Below are 20,933 nucleotides of genomic sequence, written 5' to 3' on the forward strand. Positions count from 1 at the left end.
CTCTTACCCGCCGGGGGTGGGCAAAGCCTGAGCACGACCTATGTATGCACAACTCCTCTCCTTCCCTTCTCTCCCTTAGCAGCAATAGGAGTAAAGGAGAAAGTTCTTGTGCACCTGCGCGCCACTTCCCTCCCCACAGACGTGTACCCCTACAGCTCTTTCTCTCCCCATCCCCTAGCTCTGGCGCACACATACTTTCACCTGGATCATTAACAGGAAGATTTTAGAGAAGGGGGAAGGAAGTTATAGCCCCCTCCAACGTCACTTCCGTGTTATCCTGCCGAGGGCACCAATCAGTGCTCCCTCCTCTGCTCCCTTTTCCTCCACCTTTCCCCCTCCTCCTTCTCCTTTGTCTTACTGTGGAGCTGCTGTCGTGTTTGTGTGTTTTTGCGGTTGTGATGTTGGGGGAGGGGGGAGATATGGCAGTGGTGGCTTCGGTGGCGATGACGAAGACTGGAGCGTGAGGCAGCTGGAGGAAAAAGGAGCTGCAAGTGTCGCAGCTCTGGCAAGCTCTCTTGGAGCAGTGACTGGACGCTTCCCCTCCTACTCTCCAGACTGTCCATCCTCGATGGCTGCGTGCTCTGCTTCCCTCTGCGAGGGCTCCGGTTAGGCTGAGCAGCCATTGGGGAGAAGGACCCATGGTCTTTGGCCACAGCTCCGATTGCAGGCGGCGGATTAAGAAGAATTGGTTCTTCTCACCAGGGCTGGTGCGAAGCAGCAGTGCTGAGCCGAGGGGTCCCCTCCCTGCGCTCGGGCAAGCCGGCAGGTGTCTCTGCTCGTGGTTATGCTTGTTCTGCCCCGAGTCGGTGGTCAGAGTCCTCCGTCCAGAGATCATCGGCTGCAGAATCAAGCGTTCCTGCTACTCTTCCTAGGTTGATGCCCCCGCTGCCCCCTGCCTAGGCTTGAGTGCGCTGAGAGCCCGTTCCCCAGGAAGAGAAGTCTCTAGCCATGTATTTTCTCAGTGGCTGGCCCAAGAGGCTGTCATGTCCTTTGGAATCCGTGGAGCAACCCCTTCACATCCAGGCAGATCCCCAAAAGGCTTTCTTCATGGTGTTATTCCCATCTCAGCTCAGCATCTGGTACAGCAGAGTGAGTATCCTACTGTCAGCCTTCAAACTCTAGCCTCCTGGCTAAAGCTCGCCTTGCTTCAACCCTTCTTCTTTAAAATATATTTATTCATTCCTGACCCAGAAAGGGTTGTAAAGACCTAGGACTAAATCTTATCAAATACTCTAATACTTGGGAATCTTTCTTGTGAATTGGATCTATTAAGTGAAGCTGTTTATTTTTTTTATATATTTGCATGATAGTATTCAGCTCTCAGTCTCCTTGGAGTGAGCACCTGTTACTACTGAAAATGAGACTTTTAAACAACTTTTTCCACTTTGACTTGAACTAGTACATCAGCATATTATAAAGGATGTTTGATAATAATCCTTCTCTTGCAAGCATATGTCACATATCTTATGGTTGCATGTTTTGTGCTCAGTGTTTTTTGCACCTAAAATTTAGAATCCAAGGGTCTAGCCAAACCGAAGTGGTTAGGTACCAAATCTTCAGTCAAGTGCATATTTGTCGTTACTTTCAAGACTCAGGCTTTATTCAAGCGTAATTGTATAACACACAAATTCCCAAGCCTCTTTTAGTTGTGAACCCATTTAACTGATCTGCAGCCCTGGGCATAAGAATTAACGTGGAATGAAATTGAATTTGTCAGGCTCTTGCTTTTGAAATTGCTGCTCTAGCAGCATCCGACATAGTAATATTTATATAACTTGTATAAATACCTTGCACTAAATGGAAACTTAACCTTTTCCCTTTGATTGACTTAGTTTAGTAACAAAAAAATGTTGCTTGTCATTTTTTTTTTGACGCAATCTTCAGAAACAACTGTGGTATTGGGTTGAACTTCTGGTACTGGCTTTATCTAAATACTATCTAAACTAGGCCCTAAATCTGTCTTTAAATAACTCTGTATTCAGTTATTTTATAGTATACATCTCAAATTACAGGAGAGAAGCAAAGAGAGCAATCTTAGATGATATTCAGAGGTACCAAATGGCAGTCATAGCCTTAAAATCTTGTTTTAAGTTATGCTGAAACGTCATCACTTTACATTGGTATGCTGTGCTTTGCACAGCGATCCATTAGTTGTGGAGTTCCTGTGGGCCCCCCCCCTCCCCATGTTTAATTATGGCATATTGCTCTCAGGCTCTATGTTGTATGAACATCATCACAGGGCCTCTGATCTTCTTTAAGTTCATGTGTGCTTAAATATACTGTGTAGACATAACCTCATATTTTATAGAATCATAGAATAATCTAGGCTGGAAGGGACCTCTGGAGGTAATCTAGTCCAATCCCCTATTCAAAGCAGGTCTCACAAGTGCCAAATAGAGGGGAATACTCTGCCTCTGGAATACTGTATCCAGTTTTGGGCTTCCCAGTACAAGTCGGACACTGACATACTGGAGCTGGTTCAGTGGAGGGCCACCAAGATGGTCAGGAGACTGGAGCACATGACATATGAGAGGCTGAAAAAATGAGTTTCTTCAGTCTTAAGAAGAGAAGGCTTGGGGGATCTTATTGCTGTTTTTCTATGCCTGATGGAGAGTGCGGAGAAGACAAAGTCAGACTCTTCTCGGAGGCATGTAGCAAAAGGATGAGGGGCAACAGAAGTTGCAGCAAGGGAAATTCTGATTAGGTATAAGGAAACACGTTTTCAGCAAGGGTGGTCAAACACTGGAAGAGGTTGCTCAGAGAGGTTGTGGAGTCTCCGTCCTTGGAGTTATTCAAACCTCTAGCTGGACAAGACCCTGAGCAGCAACCTGATCTAGTTAACCCTGCATTGTGCAGGGGGTTGGACTAGAGAGTGCCAGAGGTTCCTTTTGGCCTATATAGTTCTATGATTCTACAACTGTTTCCCTCAACCTCCAGGCTACACTCTTGCTAATAAGGCCCAGTGTGTGGTTGGCCTGCTTTGCTGCAAGGACGCATTGCTGGCTCATGTTCAACTTGTTGCCCACCAGGACCCCCAGGTCCTTTTCTGCAAAGCTGCTTTCTTGCCCCCCAACCTGTATTGGTGCATGGGGTTGTTCCATCTGGACTGTGATGGACTTTGCACTTGCATTTGTTGAATTTCATGAGGTTCCTGTTAGTCCATTTCTCCAGCCTGTCCAGGTCCCTCTGAATAGCAGCCCTGCCCTCCAGCATGTCGACTGCTCCCCCCAATTTGGTGTTGTCCACAAACTTGTACATTCTGTCCCATCATCCAAGTCGTTAATGAAGTCATTAAGTAGTATTGACCCTAGTATTGATCCCTGAGGCATGCCACTGGTAACTGGCTGCCTGTTGGACTTCATATTGATGATTACAACCTTTTGAGCCCAGCAGTCCAGTCAATTTTCCACCCACCTTATTGTACACTTAACCAAATTGATGAGACATGGGCTGGCTATAAGAATCCTATGGGATGCTGTGTCAAAGGCCTTGCTACAGTCAAGGTAAACAACATCCACTGCCCTTCCACAGAGACAGTCATCTCATTGCAGAAAGCTATCAGGTTGGTCATGCATGATTTGCCCTTGGTAAAGCCATGTTGGTTGTTCCTAATCACCTTCTTGTCCTTCATGTGCCTGGACATGGCTTCCAGGAGGATTTGCTCCCTAACCTTCCCAGGGACTGAGGTGAGGCTGACTGGCCTGTAGTTCCCCAGATCCCCCTCTTTGTCCTTCTTGAAGATAGGAGTAACACTTGCTTTCTTCCAGTCCTCAGGAACCTCCCCTGATCACCATGACTTTTCAAAGATGATAGAGCACGGCCTTGCAATGACATCGGCCAGTTCCTTCAGCATCCTCGGATGTGTCCCATCAGGTCCCATGAGCTTATGTATGTCTAATTGGCTTAAGCAATCCCTAACTTGATTTTTCTCTACTGTGGGTGCTGCTTCACTCTCACAGACTCTGCTGGTAGGCTCAGGGACCTGGGAAGCCTGAGCGCAAACCTTACCAGTAAAAACTGAAGTAAAAAGGGAAATGCCAAGTCCTGTACCTGGGGAGGAATGACTCCATGCACCAGTACAGGATGAGGGCCAGCCAGCTGGAAAGCAGCTTTGCAGAGAAAGACCTGGGGGTCCCGGTGGGCAACAAGTTGAATGTGAACCAGCAGTGCGCCCTCGTGGCGAAGAAGGCCAACAGCATCCTGGGCTGCATTAGGAAAAACGTCACCAGCAGGTTGAGGGAGGTGATTCTTCCCCTCTACTCAGCACTGGTGAGACCACATCTTGAGCACTATGTCCAGTTCTGGGCTCCCCAGTACAAGAGATGGACATACTGGAGTGAGTCCAGTGAAGGGCCATGAAGATGATTAAGAGATTGGAGCATTTGACCCGTGAGAAGAGACTGTGAGAGCTGGGATTGTTTAGCCTAGAGAAGAGAAGGCTCAGGGGGATCTTTTCAATGTGTCTAAATACTTGATGGGAGGGTATAAAGAAGATGTAGCCAACGCTCCTCTGATGCACAGTGACAGGACAGCAGGAAGAAACGGAAGCAGCATGGGGAACAAACAGGAGGAATTAGAGATCTTTGTGCAGTTGCAGGGCTATGCTCTCATTGGAATCACACACGTGTGGTGGGATAGCTCACAGAACTAGAGTGCTGCAATGGATGCAATGGGTACAGGCTCTTTAGGAAGGACAGGCCGGGAAGACGAGGAGGGGGGAGTTGCCCTTTATGTGAGAGAGCAGCTGGAATGTGTGAAGCTCTGCCTGGGGACTGCCAATGAGCTGTTTGGCGGTTTATGGGTTAGGGTTAGAGGGCAGCCCAACATGGGCGATGTTGTGGTGGGGATCTACTACAGACCACCTGATCAGGAAGAAGTAGATGAGGCCTTCTTCAGACAACTGGAAGAAGCCTCACGTTTGTAGGCCCTGGTCCTTGTGGGGGACTTGAAACACCCTGATATCTGCTGGAAGGACAACACAGCAGGGCACGAGCAATCCAGGAGGTTCCTGGAGTGCATTGATGATCCCTGCCTGACACAGATGAATGGGGGGTCATGAGAGCTGTTTGATTTTCAAGGATCACCTCCTCCAAGCTCAAGAACGGTCCCTCTTGATGTGCCGGAAGTCAAGCAAGAGTGGCAGGAAGCCTGCATGGATGCACAAGGAGCTCCTACCTAAACTCAAACATAAAAAGGAAGCCCACAAGAAGTGGGAGCAGGGACAGGTGACCTGGAAGGAATATAGAGAAACTGTCCAAGTGTGCAGGGATGGGGCTAGGAAAGCCAAAGCCCATCTGGAGCTGAATCTGGCAAGGGATGTGAAGGGCAACAGGAAGGCCTTCTTATAGGTATATCAGCAGCAAAAGGAAGACTAGGAAAAACGTGGGCCTGCTGCTGAATGGGACAGGAGATCTGGTGACAGGGGGCACAGAAGAAGCCGAAGTACTGAATACCGTCTTCACTGTGGTTTTTACTGGTAAGATTTTCCCTCAGGAATCCCAGGCCACTGAGACCAGAGGGGAAGTCTGGAGCAATGGAGACTTACCCTTGGTGGAGGAGGATCAGGTTAAGGAGAATTTAAACAAACTGGGCATACGCAAGTCCATGGGACCTCATGGGATGCATCCACAAGTGCTGAGGGAGCTGGCTGATGTTATCGCCAGGCCACTCTCAATTATCTTTGAAAGGTCAAACACTGGACCAGGTTGCCCAGAGAGGTTGTGGAGGCTCCATCCTCAGAGATGGTCAAAACCTGACTGGACGTGGTCCTGGGCAACCTGCTCTGAGCAGGTGGGGTTGGACTAGACGATCTCCAGAGGTCCCTCGGAACCTCAACTGTTTTATAATTCTATGATCTTAAACTTCAAAGAAAAAGTCACATGTTGGACAAAATTGTTATGACGGCTTGTACTCTTTAACAATAACTCCTTTAGACTTGTCCTAAAATTGCAAGGCACCAAATGAAATTGACTTGCAAAACAGTTCAATTATAACTCACTGCTACTGTATGCAAAAGTTTCTTCCAAATTCTCAGCCATAATAGCAGGTTTCGCATGAAGGAGTATCGCAAGGACTTCATAGTATAAACATTGCCTGTATGTTCTGTAAAAGTATTGATAAATAACTGCTACAGAGCACAGTAATGAGGTACTATGAAAGTGTTTGCCTGCTATTAAAACGCTTAAAGCACAAGGACAGAAAGTTGGTCTCAATCATTAGTGCAGATTACAGAGACTGAAGTAAATCTATATTTAGCAAGACACTCCCCCCCCCCCCATATATCAAAGGTAATTAAGGTAGGTTTAAGCCAAGAAATAAAAAAGATGATTGTTCTTCTGAAGTATGCATCAAAATGACTCTTTTAAGTCATTAGTTATCTATTTAGTATTAGATGACTTGATTTGCAAATAGCTGCAATAGAAGAAATTGGATTGAAAAAGCTAGTGTAGATAGTTCTTAGGTTAAAGATTAGCTTGCTTGTTATAAATTTCAGTGTAACCATTTAACTCTATTCTTGGTAACCCAGTCCTTTGTGGATGTAAAATTTAAATAGAGAACTCTTTATAGAATGCTAAGATAGCGAAGTCAAACTCTGAATTTACCAGAGCTAAGACCACCTATGCAACATTAATTCAGCTCCTTTTTCATATGTATTATGGAAGTCTGATTGCATAGTTGCATATTATTTTTCTTTTAAAATAATTTGTTTGTAACCCCTAGTGGGTGGGGTATGGTCTTGCTGTTTTTTTGTTTGTTTGTTTTGTTTGTTTGTTTTTTTAACTAATTCTACAATGTGGTGGTAATGGACACTCACATAGTGAAAGGAATGATTGCTACTCAGCTTTTTGGTTCCCTTTGAGGCTCCAAACAGGAGTGTGATCTTTTTGGTACAGAATTCTCTGCTCCAACTCTAAAGATAAATTGGCATTGGAACAGTTGAGGAGAACTATTATGATTAGGGACAGTCTCTTTTACAAGAAGAGAAGAGCTTGGCTTGTTTAACTTAATTGAAGGTTGAGGAAATACAGTTGCCATCTAACTAATATACACACACATTCCCCCTCCTTCCCCAGGGGCAGGGAGAGAATACATGTTTAAGCTAAAAGCCATCATTAGCTCAAGAACAAGTTATTACAAACTGGTCTTGAATACATGTAGGCTGGTAATTAGAAGAATGTTCCTAATCACTGGAGCAGTGAGGAATAACTTTCCACTAGGTTTTGCTATTGCAACTCCCAACTGCTTTCATGAAAGGGATTTTGTGACTTGGTGCTTATGATGGCAGTCTCTGGGCTTGATGATCCAAGAGCTCTCCTCTATTTCTAGGAGGAGAGGTGCTAGTTGATGCATCTCATAAGATCATATCTGGAATCTTTTCCTCAAAGCATAGAGGTTTTGTGGTTGCTTAATTTCTGACTACCTTTTCTTGAATAGGTACAAAGCAGATTTCTTTATTCTCACTTTCTACATTGTCCCAACAACTTAGTAGAAACAAAACAAAGATTGAACTAATTCCTCAGTATAGAAGATTTCATCCTGTTTTGACAGTACTTTCTATTATAAGAGCTTGTTTGAAATGTTTTGCTTATCTTGAGTAACAGTCACCCTGTCTAATCTGCAACTACTTGTATGCTCTATAATGACTTCATATTGGGTGACTGAAGTATTTTATTTAAATGACCTTTTTTTTAAAAGATGCATGTTGACAGTGCCACAAGTGTTATGCATAATCTCTCTTTAAAAGCACTGTGTAATTCATTGTCAAATATACACTAACAATTTCTTGAACCTGTATTTTTAAAGGGAAAATTATACTCTTGTTAAATTAACAATCTTTTGCTGTTGTATCACAAGGTAATAAAAATTCCATTCCTTTTAGACATGTCATGTAATTATCATTGTTATTCTTTCCCCAGCCCAGTGTATTAATTGTAAGCTACAAGGAACCATCAAAATCAACTTCCCAGTTCGGACCTTATAAAGGAGCAGAATGGAGGCCTGATAGTACCATGATAGCTGTTTCGGTAAGTAGGGAATTTTTTCATATTGTGATGTTAAACTAATGTGGAGAGGATTTTGTTTATCATTAACTTGCATAGAAAGACCTGCTGGCAAGATGTAACCAGTATTTACCTCATCTATATATAGCGCCCAGTTCTTTAGATAACTTAAGTAATTTTCATCAAGAAAGCTTCTAATTTTTTTCTCCAAAGAATTACAATTCTTTATTTATATTAAAATAATGTTCAGAAGCATAAGTCAGGGTCCAGCATCTCATTGCTTCAATAGTCTCATCACAAATTAAATATGATTCTTTCTGTAGGGAATTTAAAGACAAGTCGTGACAGATGACTACAATAGATGAGGAGGAGATAAGTGACATGAACGTATCTAGCTTGATAAATAGTTAAGGTTTGCAAGTGTTCCAGAAAAGGTGAGTCTTAAGAGGATAAAAAAGTGGCTTTATTGAGGTGTGAGGAGTTTTTGTGAGAGTGGCATGAAAATCAGCAGTGAAGATTTGGAAATAAAAAAATTAATTGCTATGCATTGTGAACATAGAAGTAAAGGCAGTGATTAATGTCATAGGTGATGCATAGCAATTACATTTACTTTTGTTAAGGGTTTTAAAGGAAAAGATGAAAGCTCAAATATTATTTGAGGGAGGTAAATCTTTGGGATGATGTTCAGTGGCCAATGTTGTGCTCACAGCAGTGAACTGAACTATTTCAGCATCAACATTTAAAAAATGGACATGAAGAACTTGACAGCCACGACAAAGGTGGGAGAAGAGTTTTTAGGAGTCAGTATGTGAGATGATGCCCTCGGTGACTTTTGCAATGTTCAAGGGCTAAATCTTAATTAATGTATGTTTCTCTCTCTAGCCCTTTTAATCAAGGTTGGCGTGTGTAAACTTATCTCATGAGAAGGTGCAGCAGGATGAAAGAATGAAATCATGTAAATTTCCCCCTCAAAAGTTGGGCCTGTGGAATTACAAATAGGATAATAGCTGCTGTATTTATTGGTACGGTTTCTTTCTTTCTTGCTATAAGCAATCATTTGTACCTGAAATGGTGCCTATAGTCCCTTGTAATTTTTAACCAGGCAGGCACTGTTATCTTAGTGGAAAATGCCTCAGGTGATTTTTTGAGTAGTTCGTCTCTATTATTGCCTTTATATGTAAATCAATTAAACTTCCTGTGATTCAGTTTTCTTTTGTGTAATATAGGGATAGATTCTACTCAATAGTTGGTTCATAATGTTTAACGTGCTTAAAAAGATCTGATAAAATCACTGTAGTAAAGCATTTTTATTAGTATCAGATTATATCTTCAGTTCACAGATGCTACTGCTTATTAGCAAAGGCAAAAAGGGAGCTGCTTTGCAAGATTTATCATGAATAACCAAAGGATTTTTTCAATTTCATAATACATCACATAATATAACAAGTAAACTGTCTAAGCACATTTTAATTACATTCTTATAAACTAGTTCAGAAGAGACTGAGATTATCATATTGAATTATTTAAGATATTACATCTTTTCTGTGATGTTGGGATCCATTTGCCCGAGAGACCTTATGGTTCAGTTGAGAGTCAGACTGGCTTTAATTTCCTTTCAGCTAAGTTATCATACTTTGACATATTTCTCTAGCTAAATGCTTACTGTTCTTTCTGACAAACGATGGAAATCTAAACCCTCGTGTCTTAGAATTCAGGAAACTTCAATTCTGCAAGCTAAAGTGACTTGTATTCATAATGGTCAAGACAACTGTTGAAACCCTGAGTGTCATGAGGTTCCTAATACTCTTCATGTTTCTTATATGTACATAACATCTCCTACATGTAGCTGTATATTCAAACATGTTTGTTATGTTAGTTTGAACACCCCCTTTCACTTGTTTTTGAAATATCTTTTTAAATAAGCATTTGGAATGTTTGAAGTTTTACTTGAATCAGATAATGAGTCCACCACTGAGGCCAGATGTGTGAACGTTAATTCTTTTATTGAAGGGAGGGAGGGATAGAAAGAAAGAAAAGGCCGCTTCAGGAGCTTAATAAGGAAGATAGTCCTGCCAATGCAAAGTGATAATTTTATCTTCAAGTAAAAAGTTTAGTGAATTTTTGTTCTAGGGGATAAACTTGTTGACTCCATAAGAGAAAAAAATTACTTGAGAAAATATTTTCTTCCTTCTTTGTAACCTTTTCCAGCAAGGAGAAAACTAGTAAATCATGAAGCAATAGCAGATGCACAAATAAAAGAAAATCAATGTCACAGGTAGCATAGGCTATTTAAGTTAACTGCTGAAGTCCTGTGCAATAACTAAATATATTAATTTGAAAGATAAAATAGGTGGCTTGCAATTTCTCATCTGTCATTATCTGTGCCCCAGAGTTCCATGCTTGTTGCAGTTTGTAGTAATAAATCCATGGTGTACTTCATGTTTAAAAAGGTGAGCAAGCAGATATACAATAAGCAAATGTACCATTTGGCTAATTAACTGCAATTTTATTAAGTGAGTTGAGGAGAATAGTCTGGACTTAATGTCAAGTCATTAGTAGAACTGCCATCTACAGTGTTCTCTTATTGCTTTCTCAATGTTGGAGCATTTAGAAACTTCTCCATGAAAAGAACTCTCTCTGCAGTTTATGATCTGAATAATAGTCATTTTTATTTTTAAACACACATAACGAAAGCAAACTTTGATCTGGCACACAAAGCTTCTTAAAAACAATCTCAAGTTGCTTTAAAAGCTACCCAGTTAAACAAGCTTCAGTAGTTATCGCATTCATCCCCTAGCAGTGCTAGCTTCTTTTAGCAGTAGTGTCTTCTCTTGCTAAACTGTTAGAGCATTTCTAAAGTGATCTTTTGCTTTGGACTGTCTTCGTTTCATATTTTCTTTTTGTTGATGTCTGTAGAGTCCAATCCTAGCCAATATTTTAAACTGGTCTCTTTCCTTTCTCCTGATACGTGGCAGTTTCTTCTCACATCCTGTTGCTGCTTTATTTTTAGCATTTTTAACTCTTCCAGTGTTACTTCAGACTTGACTTAGGCTGACTCAGGATATCCTACAAACATTTTGTTTCTTGTCTAGATTAGCATTTACACTTATGATTGCTAATTCTGATAATTAAACTTGTGAACTAGATTAAGACACTTCAGTCTAGAAAAGTGTGCAAGGCATTTTAGTCCTTCCCCTGCTGCAGGCAGTCTTCTAATATAGTCTACTCTTCTGGGCCCATTCCCACAAATGAAATGTAACCTTATTAAACTTCATAACATATACTTCATCTATATGATTTCTCCCTTGCATTGCACTGAATGTTTACTCTTTGGTCTGTAGGCAGATATACCTTTCAGGTCAATACGACAGTCCATTTTGATAAGAGTGATCAGGGAATTATAGTGATGGTTACTTAGTAAGTTTCACTGCAAAACAGTCTCATCTCTTATAATGTAGGAAACTAACTGGGGGGGGGATCAACATGCAGCAAGCTTATGGTAGAATGCTTTTATAATTCAAGCAACTACTTGTGGTATTTAAGGCTCTAATCAAAAGTGAAACTTGTAACAATAGCAGCTTGCACTTTGGATGGAATTCAGGAAGGCCTTTTGTATCTTAACATCAGTATAAAGAAGCTTTGCAGTGTTGTTTTACTTTTCCTTCCAGCATAAGACAACCTATGAGTTAAATGCTTATGATGGATAAGTAATGGAAAGAACCTGTATAGATGTTAGAAATAAGTGCGTGTGTGCGTGTATATTTAAACTATATAATATCTCAAAATTATTTTGCTTCATAGGGAAAAGCTTCCACTTATTTTCAGCCTGTCTCAAGATCAGCACTATGGTACCTATTTTGTTCTTGAACAAGAAAAGATATTTGCTTTGCAGAATGAGAACAACTGCATTTTTCTTAAGCATGTACCTGGTCTTTGTTTGAAGTTGAAACACAAATTTCATTTGTTACAAAGCAAAATGTTTGAGTGAAAAACCTCCTGTACACCGATGGACTAAGCTAATGAGTATTTCTCTTGATTATTGAAAGGAGGGGGGGAGGAACCAACCCAGCCCTGCAAAGAGTCCTTGAAACCTTTCATTTCATGGCTTCTTGTTTTCGGTCATATTATGTTGGGTACATGCCCATCCCATAGTAAAATGATTAGGAAAAAACACTGTTTAGCTGGAATGCATTTGCTTATTTGTCTAAATGATAAATTTATGGTTAAAAATATATATATATCATACCACCTAATGGTTGGACAACTAACCTTACTGGTCATTTGCATCTCCTGTATTTATGCAAGCAGTGGATCAGCTTCTAGTCTTGACTAGAGGATCTGATGACTAAATGTTTTACATTTGTTAGCTAAATAGTGTTATAATTTGAAGTCACTCTTCCAAAATAACAGAAGATGACTTCCACTTGAATTATACTACCAAGTTTTTCAGACACAGCAAGATGTTTAAAGATATTGTGCTATCTGAAGGTACTGGGTGATGAGAGGATTTAAACCAAAACAAACAAGCCAAAACAACCAACCAACCTACCTGGATGCCTGACATTGAGAGGCCATACTTAGCTCCTATGTACTCTTTAGTGTCCCTAGGCATCCAAATACCCGTACATCTTGCTCTGAGTGCCTACTACATTCTACTAGATGCCTTCATACATTAATTCTGCATTTTAGTGGGAATTAAGTGCTTGTGTTTCTGAAAAATCTCAGGCAGTTTTCCATCTCAAGTATTTGAACCTATAAAAATCAGAGCCCAATCCCTTCATGCTGAATTCATCTCTCAGTAATGTTCTTCATGTTTTCTTCTTACTGACTGGTCTGTATAGTGGCTTTTAAGGGAATTGTATGGATTTTATCAAGAATTAATTTCAAATTTAATATAGCTGAAATGGGTATGAGCATCTGTGTTGGTGTTCACTATGTTTGAGACTTGCCTAGCAATCACAACAGATTTTCATAGATTTTGCACATACAGATTGATTAGGTGTTGTATCTCTTACCAGTGTTTCTCTTTCAGACTGTAAATGGATACATCTTATTTTTTGATATCCTGTCATCAAGAGAAAAATATATTTATGAGCCTGTGTATCCCAAGTAAGTATCTTAAACTTTATACTTTTTTTGTGTCTCTATAATATAGAAAATTACGTGTACTCAAGTCTTCAGCAAAATTAACAATAAAAGTGTTCTTGTAAAGTGTGTTTTAAAATTTGATGGATATATGAAGTATCATTCCTATGAGTTGAAGTCAATTCAGAGGAGAAGTTGATCTAGCTGTTTTGTTGTACACAGATTAGATTCTTTAGCTCCATACTATCAACAACATTTATTGAACTGAGCTTGTCAAAAAACACTAATTTTATTAGGAATTATTGGGGAGAAAGTCTCTTACAGATTCCTCTCCTCCCACCATTTTTTATTGAGTTAGAAGAATCTTTAAACAAGTTGGAAAGAAATTGCAAGCCTATTGGAAAAAAATAATAAATATTTATGCGACACTTGCAGCTCCTTTCTCCTCCAGCTGCCTCGCGCTCCAGTCTTCGTCATCGCCACCACTGCCATATCTCCCCCCTCCCCCAACATCACAACCGCAAAAACACACAAACACGACAGCAGCTCCACAGTAAGACAAAGGAGAAGGAGGAGGGGGAAAGGTGGAGGAAAAGGGAGCAGAGGAGGGAGCACTGATTGGTGCCCTCGGCAGGATAACACGGAAGTGACGTTGGAGGGGGCTATAACTTCCTTCCCCCTTCTCTAAAATCTTCCTGTTAATGATCCAGGTGAAAGTATGTGTGCGCCAGAGCTGGGGGATGGGGAGAGAAAGAGCTGTAGGGGTACACGTCTGTGGGGAGGGAAGTGGCGCGCAGGTGCACAAGAACTTTCTCCTTTACTCCTATTGCTGCTAAGGGAGAGAAGGGAAGGAGAGGAGTTGTGCATACATAGGTCGTGCTCAGGCTTTGCCCACCCCCGGCGGGTAAGAGAGCCTTTCCTCTCCGTGGTCAGCACCTGTTCTGTTATGCCTGAACCTGAGCACAGTTCCGTGAGGCAACCCTGGAGAAGATCAATTTTCCCACCATCTTTCTGTGACCGTGGGCAGGAAGGCTCCCTGATGGGATGTCACCGAGCAAATCTAGTTAAGACAGAAAGCACATATATGCTGTGCATTTCGGGCATGTACAACCCTCCCTTTAAAGGTACAACAACCCAAAACTGGGGGGGGGGGGGGGGGAGGAGTGGATGAAAACCCAGAGGGTACAGCACGCTGAAGTAACACTGTATGATAAAAAACACTCATCCCTTTTAAGCAAAATTCTCCGCTTAGATTATGAACACTGAAAGGATGAATGCTTGAGGGCCTTGTTACAAATATTCAGTTAGATGCTACAGGGATCCCCGTAAGTCCACCAAAACCAGATGCATACAGAGTAATAACGAATATTTTAAATAGGCAAATATAAAGGGTATAGTGCTCAGATTAGGCATGTTCTCTAGTTCATACCAAAATCTACTTGAAAGGGAGTTTCATATTACTCTGTACTTGTATTTTACAGTGCCTAGGAGGTCTAGACATGAGCCAGTACTCCACCATGCTAGAAGCTTTACACAGAATTGGTCCTTTCACAAGCAACATGCAATCTAAGAGACTAATAGATTATTTTAATTACACAGAGCTCCATAGGGGGGGGTGTCTTAGGTGATGGAGAAAGGTTTAGGAAAGAAAGGAAGATCTGTGAGTTGTCCACATAGAGATGGCAATTGAATTTGTGTTTTGTGGATGAGATAACCTCAAACACAGGGCATGGTTCCACAAGCAATTTGTTGACAGAAGAATGGGCTTAAACCTCCTGTTTGGTGCTGGCAGCCACACGATGAGTTGGATCAAGGAACCAGTTTGTCTGAAACATATTTTTTGCTGGGTTGTTTTTAAGCCAAATCCAGTTTCCCAATCTTGTTTCCATGGTTGCCCAAATGCTTTTATTGATACATTAAGAGGCAAGAAGGAGCGGGATCAAATGGTGAGGGGTAAGAGTGGCAGTGGCAACCCCCCTGCTCAAAGCAGGGTCAACTAGAGCAGGTTGCTCAGGACTCTGTCCGGTTGGGTTTTGAATATCTCAAAGTATGAGAACTTCACAACCTCTCTGGGCAACCTGTTCCAGTGTTTGATCACCCTCACAGTAAGAAGTTCTTATGTTTAAGTGGAATTTCTTGTATTTCAATTTGTGCCCATTGCCTCTTGTCCATTCACTGGATGCCACTGAGAAGAGTCTGGTTCTGTCTTCTTTACACCTTCCCACCAGGTATTCATACACATTGATAAGATTTCCTCTGTGTCCCCCCCTCCCCCCTAAGCCTTCTCTTCTCCGGGGTCAACAATCCCAGCTCTCGCAGCCTCTCCTCCTAGGTCAGAAGCTCCAATCGCCGTGGCCCTTCGCTGGACTCGCTTCAGTATGTCCACATTTTTCTTAGACTGGGGAGCCCAGAACTCGACACAGGACTCCACATGGGGTCTCACCAGTGCTGAGCAGAGGAAGGATCACCTCCCTTGACCTGCTGGCGACACCCTTCCTAATGCAGCCCAGGATGCTGTTGGCCGCCTTTGCCACAAGGGTGCATTGCTGGCTCACGTTCAACTTGTTGTCCACCAGGACCCCCAGGTCCTTCTCTGCAAAGCTGCTTTCCAGCCAGTCAGCCCCCCCAGCCTGTACTGGTGCCCGGGGTTATTTCTCCCCAGGGGCAGGATTTGGCTTTTCCCTTTCCCTCTCTGCCCATTTCTCCAGCCTGTCGAGGTCCCTCTGAAGGGCAGCACACCCATCTGGTCTATCAGCCACTCCTCCCAGTTTTGTATCATCTGCAAACTTGCTGAGGGCGTGCGCACTCTGTCCCATCATCCAGGTCATTACTGAAGAGGCTAAACAGTTTTGGCCCCGGGATCGACCCCTGGGGGACACCACTAGTGACTGGCCTCCAGCTAGACTTCATGCTGCTGATCACAACCCTCTGAGCCCAGCAGTTCAGGCAGTTTTCAATCCACCTCACTGTCCATTTATCTGGTCCATACTTCACAAGCTTGTCTATGAGGATGGTATGGGAGACAGTGTCAAAAGCCTTAAAGTAGAGATAAACAGCATCCACTGCTCTCCCCTCATCCACCAAGCCGGTCATCTCATCGTAGAAGGTTATCAGGTTCGTTAAGCATGAAGAAGGCCTCATCTACTTCTTCCTGATCAGGCTGTCTGTAGCAGACACCCACAACAACATCAACCATGTTGGTCTGCCCTCTAATCCTAACCCCCTAAACTCTCAACTGGCTCATCAGCCATCCCTTGGCAAAGCTCCATGCATTCCAGATGCTGTTTTGCATAAAGGGCAACTCCCCCTTCTTGCCTTCCCAGCCTGTATCCATCCACAGCAGCACTCCATTCGTGTGAGCTATCCCACCACGTCTCGGTAATCCCATTAAGATTGTAGTCCTGCAGCTGCACATGGACCGCTAATTCCTCCTGTTTGTTCTCTATGCTGTGTGCATTAGTGTACAGGCACTTCAGAAGGGCACCCAGTCTTACTGACTTCCTTTAAAAAAAAGGGGGGGGGGTAGGAGAGGAATAGCTGAACACATTTTAACAAGTGAAACATATCAGAAATATTTGCGATGGTAATTTTGCCAAATTTTATTAAAAGCCAAAGCATTCAGAGGACAGGCTAAAGACTTTAAATTGAGACTTCAAAGGGAGTGTTTATACAGGCAGAATCTGTAGCCATTGTTTAGATTAAATTTGCCTGGGAGAATCACAGAATCACGTAGGTTAGAAGGGACCTCTGGAGATCTCTAGGCCAACCCCTTACTCAGAGCAGGTCCATCCAACTAGATCAGCTTGCTGCTCCGGGCCTTGTCCAGCTGAGGTGTGAGTATCTCCGAGGATGGAGATCCCACAACTTCTCTGGGCCCCTGTTCCAGTGTTTGACCACCTGTCGTGGGCAAAACAGTCGACTCGGGGAATTTCACCTAATTTAATTTATTGCCGATTAACATAAATTTTAATTACTGATTCGGGTATTGAGAAACAAAGAAGACATAAACAATTAAATGAACAGTTAGGGAAATGCTTTTCCTCCCCCCCCCTCCCCCCCCCCCACTTCCCTGGGCTCAAGTCAGTCCAATAATTCTCCTCCTCCCTTCCTAGTCTCCACTCCCCTTGGTTTCGCTGCATGTGAGGCGACGGGTGGCACAAGAGGTTGGGGTCAGTATGCAAGCGGTCTCTCTTTGCTGCTCCCTGCCCCATACTCTTTTCTTCCGCTGCTCCGGCGTGGGTTCCTCCACTGGCCGCAGTCCCTTCAGGGGTGTACCTCCTGTGTCTCCTTTTCATGTCTCCTCACGTCTTTCCTTTTGTGTGTCCTCACGTGTGCCCTCACATGTCTTCTCCTGTGTCTCCTCCCTGGCGGCTACCGCCCTTTCTTAAATATGTTTTAGCAGAGGCACCACATGCTCTTCTGAGCGAGTGGAGTTTAGGCGTACGGTGGGTTGTTTTTATCTGTTAGAGAGCCGTCTGGAACCAGCTGTGACTGGTACAGGGTGGTTCATGACCTCCTCCCGCACAGGTCACCCCTGCAGCCCCCTGCTACCAAAACCCTGCCGTTTATGCCCAATGAGCCACTCTCACAGTGAAAAATTTTTTCCTTATGTCTAGTCGGAATTTCCCTTGTTCCAGCTTGTGTCCGTTGCCTCTTCTCCTATCACTGAGCCCCTTTGAGAAGAGTCTGGCTCCGTCTTCTCTTTATCCTCCAATCAGGTAGTTGCAGAGAGTAATAAGGTCTCCCTGAGCCTTCTTGCCTGAAGGCTGAATAAATCCACCTCTCTCAGCCTCTCCTCATATGTCATGTGCTCCAGCCTCCTGACCATCTTGGTGGCCCTCCGCTGGACTCGCTCCAGTACGTCCATGTCTTTCTTGTACTGGGGAGTCCAAAACTGGACACTACTCCATATGGGGTCTCACAAGTGCCAAATAGTGGGGAAGGAACACTTCCCTGTAACCGCTGGCTACGGTCTTACTAATACAGCCCAGGATGCGGTTGGCCGCCTTTGCTGCAAAGGCACACTGCTGCCTCACGTTCAACTTGTTGTCCACCAGGACGCCCCCCAGGTCCTTTTCTGCCAAGCTGGCTTTCTATCCAGGTGGCCCCCAGCATGTACCCCATGGTGCACAGGGTTATGCCATCCCAGATGCAAGACACGGCATTTGTCCTTGTCGAACTTCATGAGGTTCCTGTTGGCCCATTTCTCCAGCCTTTCCAGGTCCCTCTGAATAGCAGTCCTGCCCTCCAGCATATTGAGTGCTCCCCCCCCCCCCCAATTTGGTATCGTCCACAGACATGCTGAGAGTGCACTTTGTCCCATCATCCAGGTCATTAATGAAGATGTCAAACAGTATTGCCCCAAGTATCCACCCCTGAGGGACGCCACTAATAACTGCTCTCCAGCTGGAATTTGTACTGCTGATCTGAGCCTGACATTCCAGCCAATTTTCCACCCACCTTATCGTCCACTTATCCAGCCCATACCTCACCAATTTGGTGATAAGGAGACTGTGGGAAAGTATATCAAAGGCCTTGCTTAAAGTCAAGGTAGACAACATCCACTGCCTTCCCCTTGTCCACAGCACCAGTCACCTTGTCATTGAAAGCAACGAGGTTGGCCAGACATGATTTGCTCTTGGTAAATTCATGTTGGCTGCTCCCAATCACCTTCTTGTCCTTCATGTGCCTGGACATGGCTTCCAGGAGGATTTGCTCCATCGCCTTCCCAGGGACTGAGGTGAGGCTGACCAGCCTGTAGTTTCCCAGATCCTCCTCCTTGCCCTTCTTGAAGATGGGTGTGATGTTTGCCCTTTTCCAGTCATCAGGCACTTCCTCCAATTGCCATGACATTTCAAAGATGGTAGACAGTGGCCTCGCAATGACATCAGCTGGCTCCTTCAACACCCTCAGATGCATCCCATCAGGTCCCATGCACTTGTGCATGTCAAATTGGCTTTAGTGCTCCATAACTGTATCTTCTTCTACAGTGGGTAATGTGTCATTCTCTCAGACTCGGACACCAGGTTCAGGGAGGCCTGAGGGCAGACCTTACCAGAGAAAACTGAGGCCCAAAAAGGCCTTTTTCAAGTCCTCTGTCACTAGGTCCCTTGCCCTATTGAACAGCAGGCCCACTGTTAGAAACTGGTTAGAAGGATGCCAATGCTGTCAGGCCTGGAAGGGGCACTGACACGGTGATACCAAGATGCTCAATCTGTCTGCCTGGGTGTTTCTTTGTTAGTGTTAGCTGGGGATAGCACCCCCCCCCCCCCAAGTCCACCTGACTGCAAAAGCAGGTGTGGCACGTATGGTATGGTCAGAACAAAGGGTTTACTTTATTGGCCTGATCTAGGCTACAGTGATGAAGCATAGGGCTGCCTGACTGGTACCCCTAGACAGCCCCAGCCACATGATTTGCATACCTTATTATTGCTTTTCCTGTTTCTTTCTTGACCATTCTTTTTGCTGCCCTTGTCCCTCCCTTTCTCCGCCCCTGTCCCCTCCCAAATAAACAACCCACCCCTAATTACTTTTTCCCCACAAGTCCCAGTTTTGCTACATCTGTATCCAAATTTGGTATTTCCAATACCATTCCCTAGGCGCTCTTGGCCTTATATGCTATTACTGATATGGTTACCTGGGCACTGCTGACCTTGCAAGGTTCCACTCCCCAAAAGGTCCCCAGTGCTCCCCATCAGGTGTCTGTGAAGTCTGGCCTTTTCTCGCATCACTCCCCCTTAACTGTCTGTGCAATCCAGCCTTCCTTCACGACACTGCCTGTAACTTTTGTCAGATTCTCCCTCTGTTATCTGTCACATCCAGCAATTTCTCATGTCACATCCAGTAGTTTTCCACATCCTGTTCAGTTAGCTGAACCTCGGGCCAGGACCTAGTCAGTGGCCTAGTCATTTGTCTGCAGCCCTAACACCCCTGTTTTCCCTAGCCTTCCTTTTGCTGCCAATGTACCTATAGAAGCCCTTCTTGTTGCCCTTCGTGTCCCTTGCTAGTTCCAGTTCCAGCTGAGCTTTGGCTTTCCTAAGTCCATCCATGCATGCTTGGGCAATGTTTCTATATTCTTCCTGGATAGCCTGTCCCCGCTTCCACCTTCTGCGTGCCTCCTTTTTGGGTTTGAGTCAGAAGTTCCCTCTTCATCCATGCTGGCCTTCTGCCACACTTGCTCGACTTCCTCCGTGCCAGAGCAGACTGTTCTTGCGCTTTGAGGAGGTTGTCCTTGAAGGTCAACCAACTCTCTTCAGCCCCTTTGCCCTCCAGGGCAGTCTCCCATGAGAGCCTGCCAAGCAGATCCTTGAACAAACCGAAACCTGCTCTCCTGAAGTCCAGGGTTGTGACTCTACTATTTCTCTTGCTCACTTCTCTCAGGATCTTAAACTCCACCTTCTCATGGTCACTGCAGCCAAGGCTGCCATTGACCTTCACATCCCCAACCAGGTCTTCCTTGTTTGTGAGTAACAGGTCCAACAGAACATCTCCCCTAGTCAGCTCATTGATCACCTGCCTCGAGAACGTGTCTTCAACACACTCCAGAAATTTCGTGGATTGCTTGTGCCCAGCCCCATTGCCCTTCCAGCAGGTGTCGGGGTGTTTGAAGTCCCCCATGAGTGCCACAGCCTGCAATTGTGAGGCTCCCTCCAGCTGTCCAAAGAAGGCTTTGTCTACTTCCTCTTCTTGATCAGGCAGTTTGTAGCAGACACCTAGCATGATATCACATGTGTTGGTCTGTCCTCTGATCCTTACACATAAGCTCTTGACTGACTCATCACCTGCTCCAAGGTAAGGCTTTGTGCAATCGAGCCCTTCTTCTGCATGGAGCGCAACCCCTCCTCCTCA

The 20,933-nt window shown here is 44.0% G+C and overlaps 1 protein-coding gene across 6 annotated transcripts in view; it reads left to right on the plus strand.

Moving 5' to 3' along the window:
* The first annotated feature begins 303 nt into the window (after positions 1-303).
* The window catches only part of LOC135324459 (guanine nucleotide exchange factor subunit RIC1-like), a 90,128-nt gene continuing 69,498 nt past the window's right edge, over positions 304-20,933 (plus strand). For all 6 annotated transcript variants that reach the window (XM_064500901.1, XM_064500905.1, XM_064500903.1 and 3 more), the window contains exons 1-3: positions 304-1,089; positions 7,917-8,024; positions 13,033-13,109. In XM_064500901.1, the coding sequence (XP_064356971.1) occupies positions 949-1,089; positions 7,917-8,024; positions 13,033-13,109 (326 nt within the window). In that variant the 5' untranslated portion in view covers positions 304-948. The remainder of the gene's footprint in view (positions 1,090-7,916; positions 8,025-13,032; positions 13,110-20,933) is intronic.

The sequence above is a fragment of the Dromaius novaehollandiae genome, chromosome W, assembly GCF_036370855.1.
Source record: "Dromaius novaehollandiae isolate bDroNov1 chromosome W, bDroNov1.hap1, whole genome shotgun sequence".
NCBI lineage: Eukaryota > Metazoa > Chordata > Aves > Casuariiformes > Dromaiidae > Dromaius > Dromaius novaehollandiae.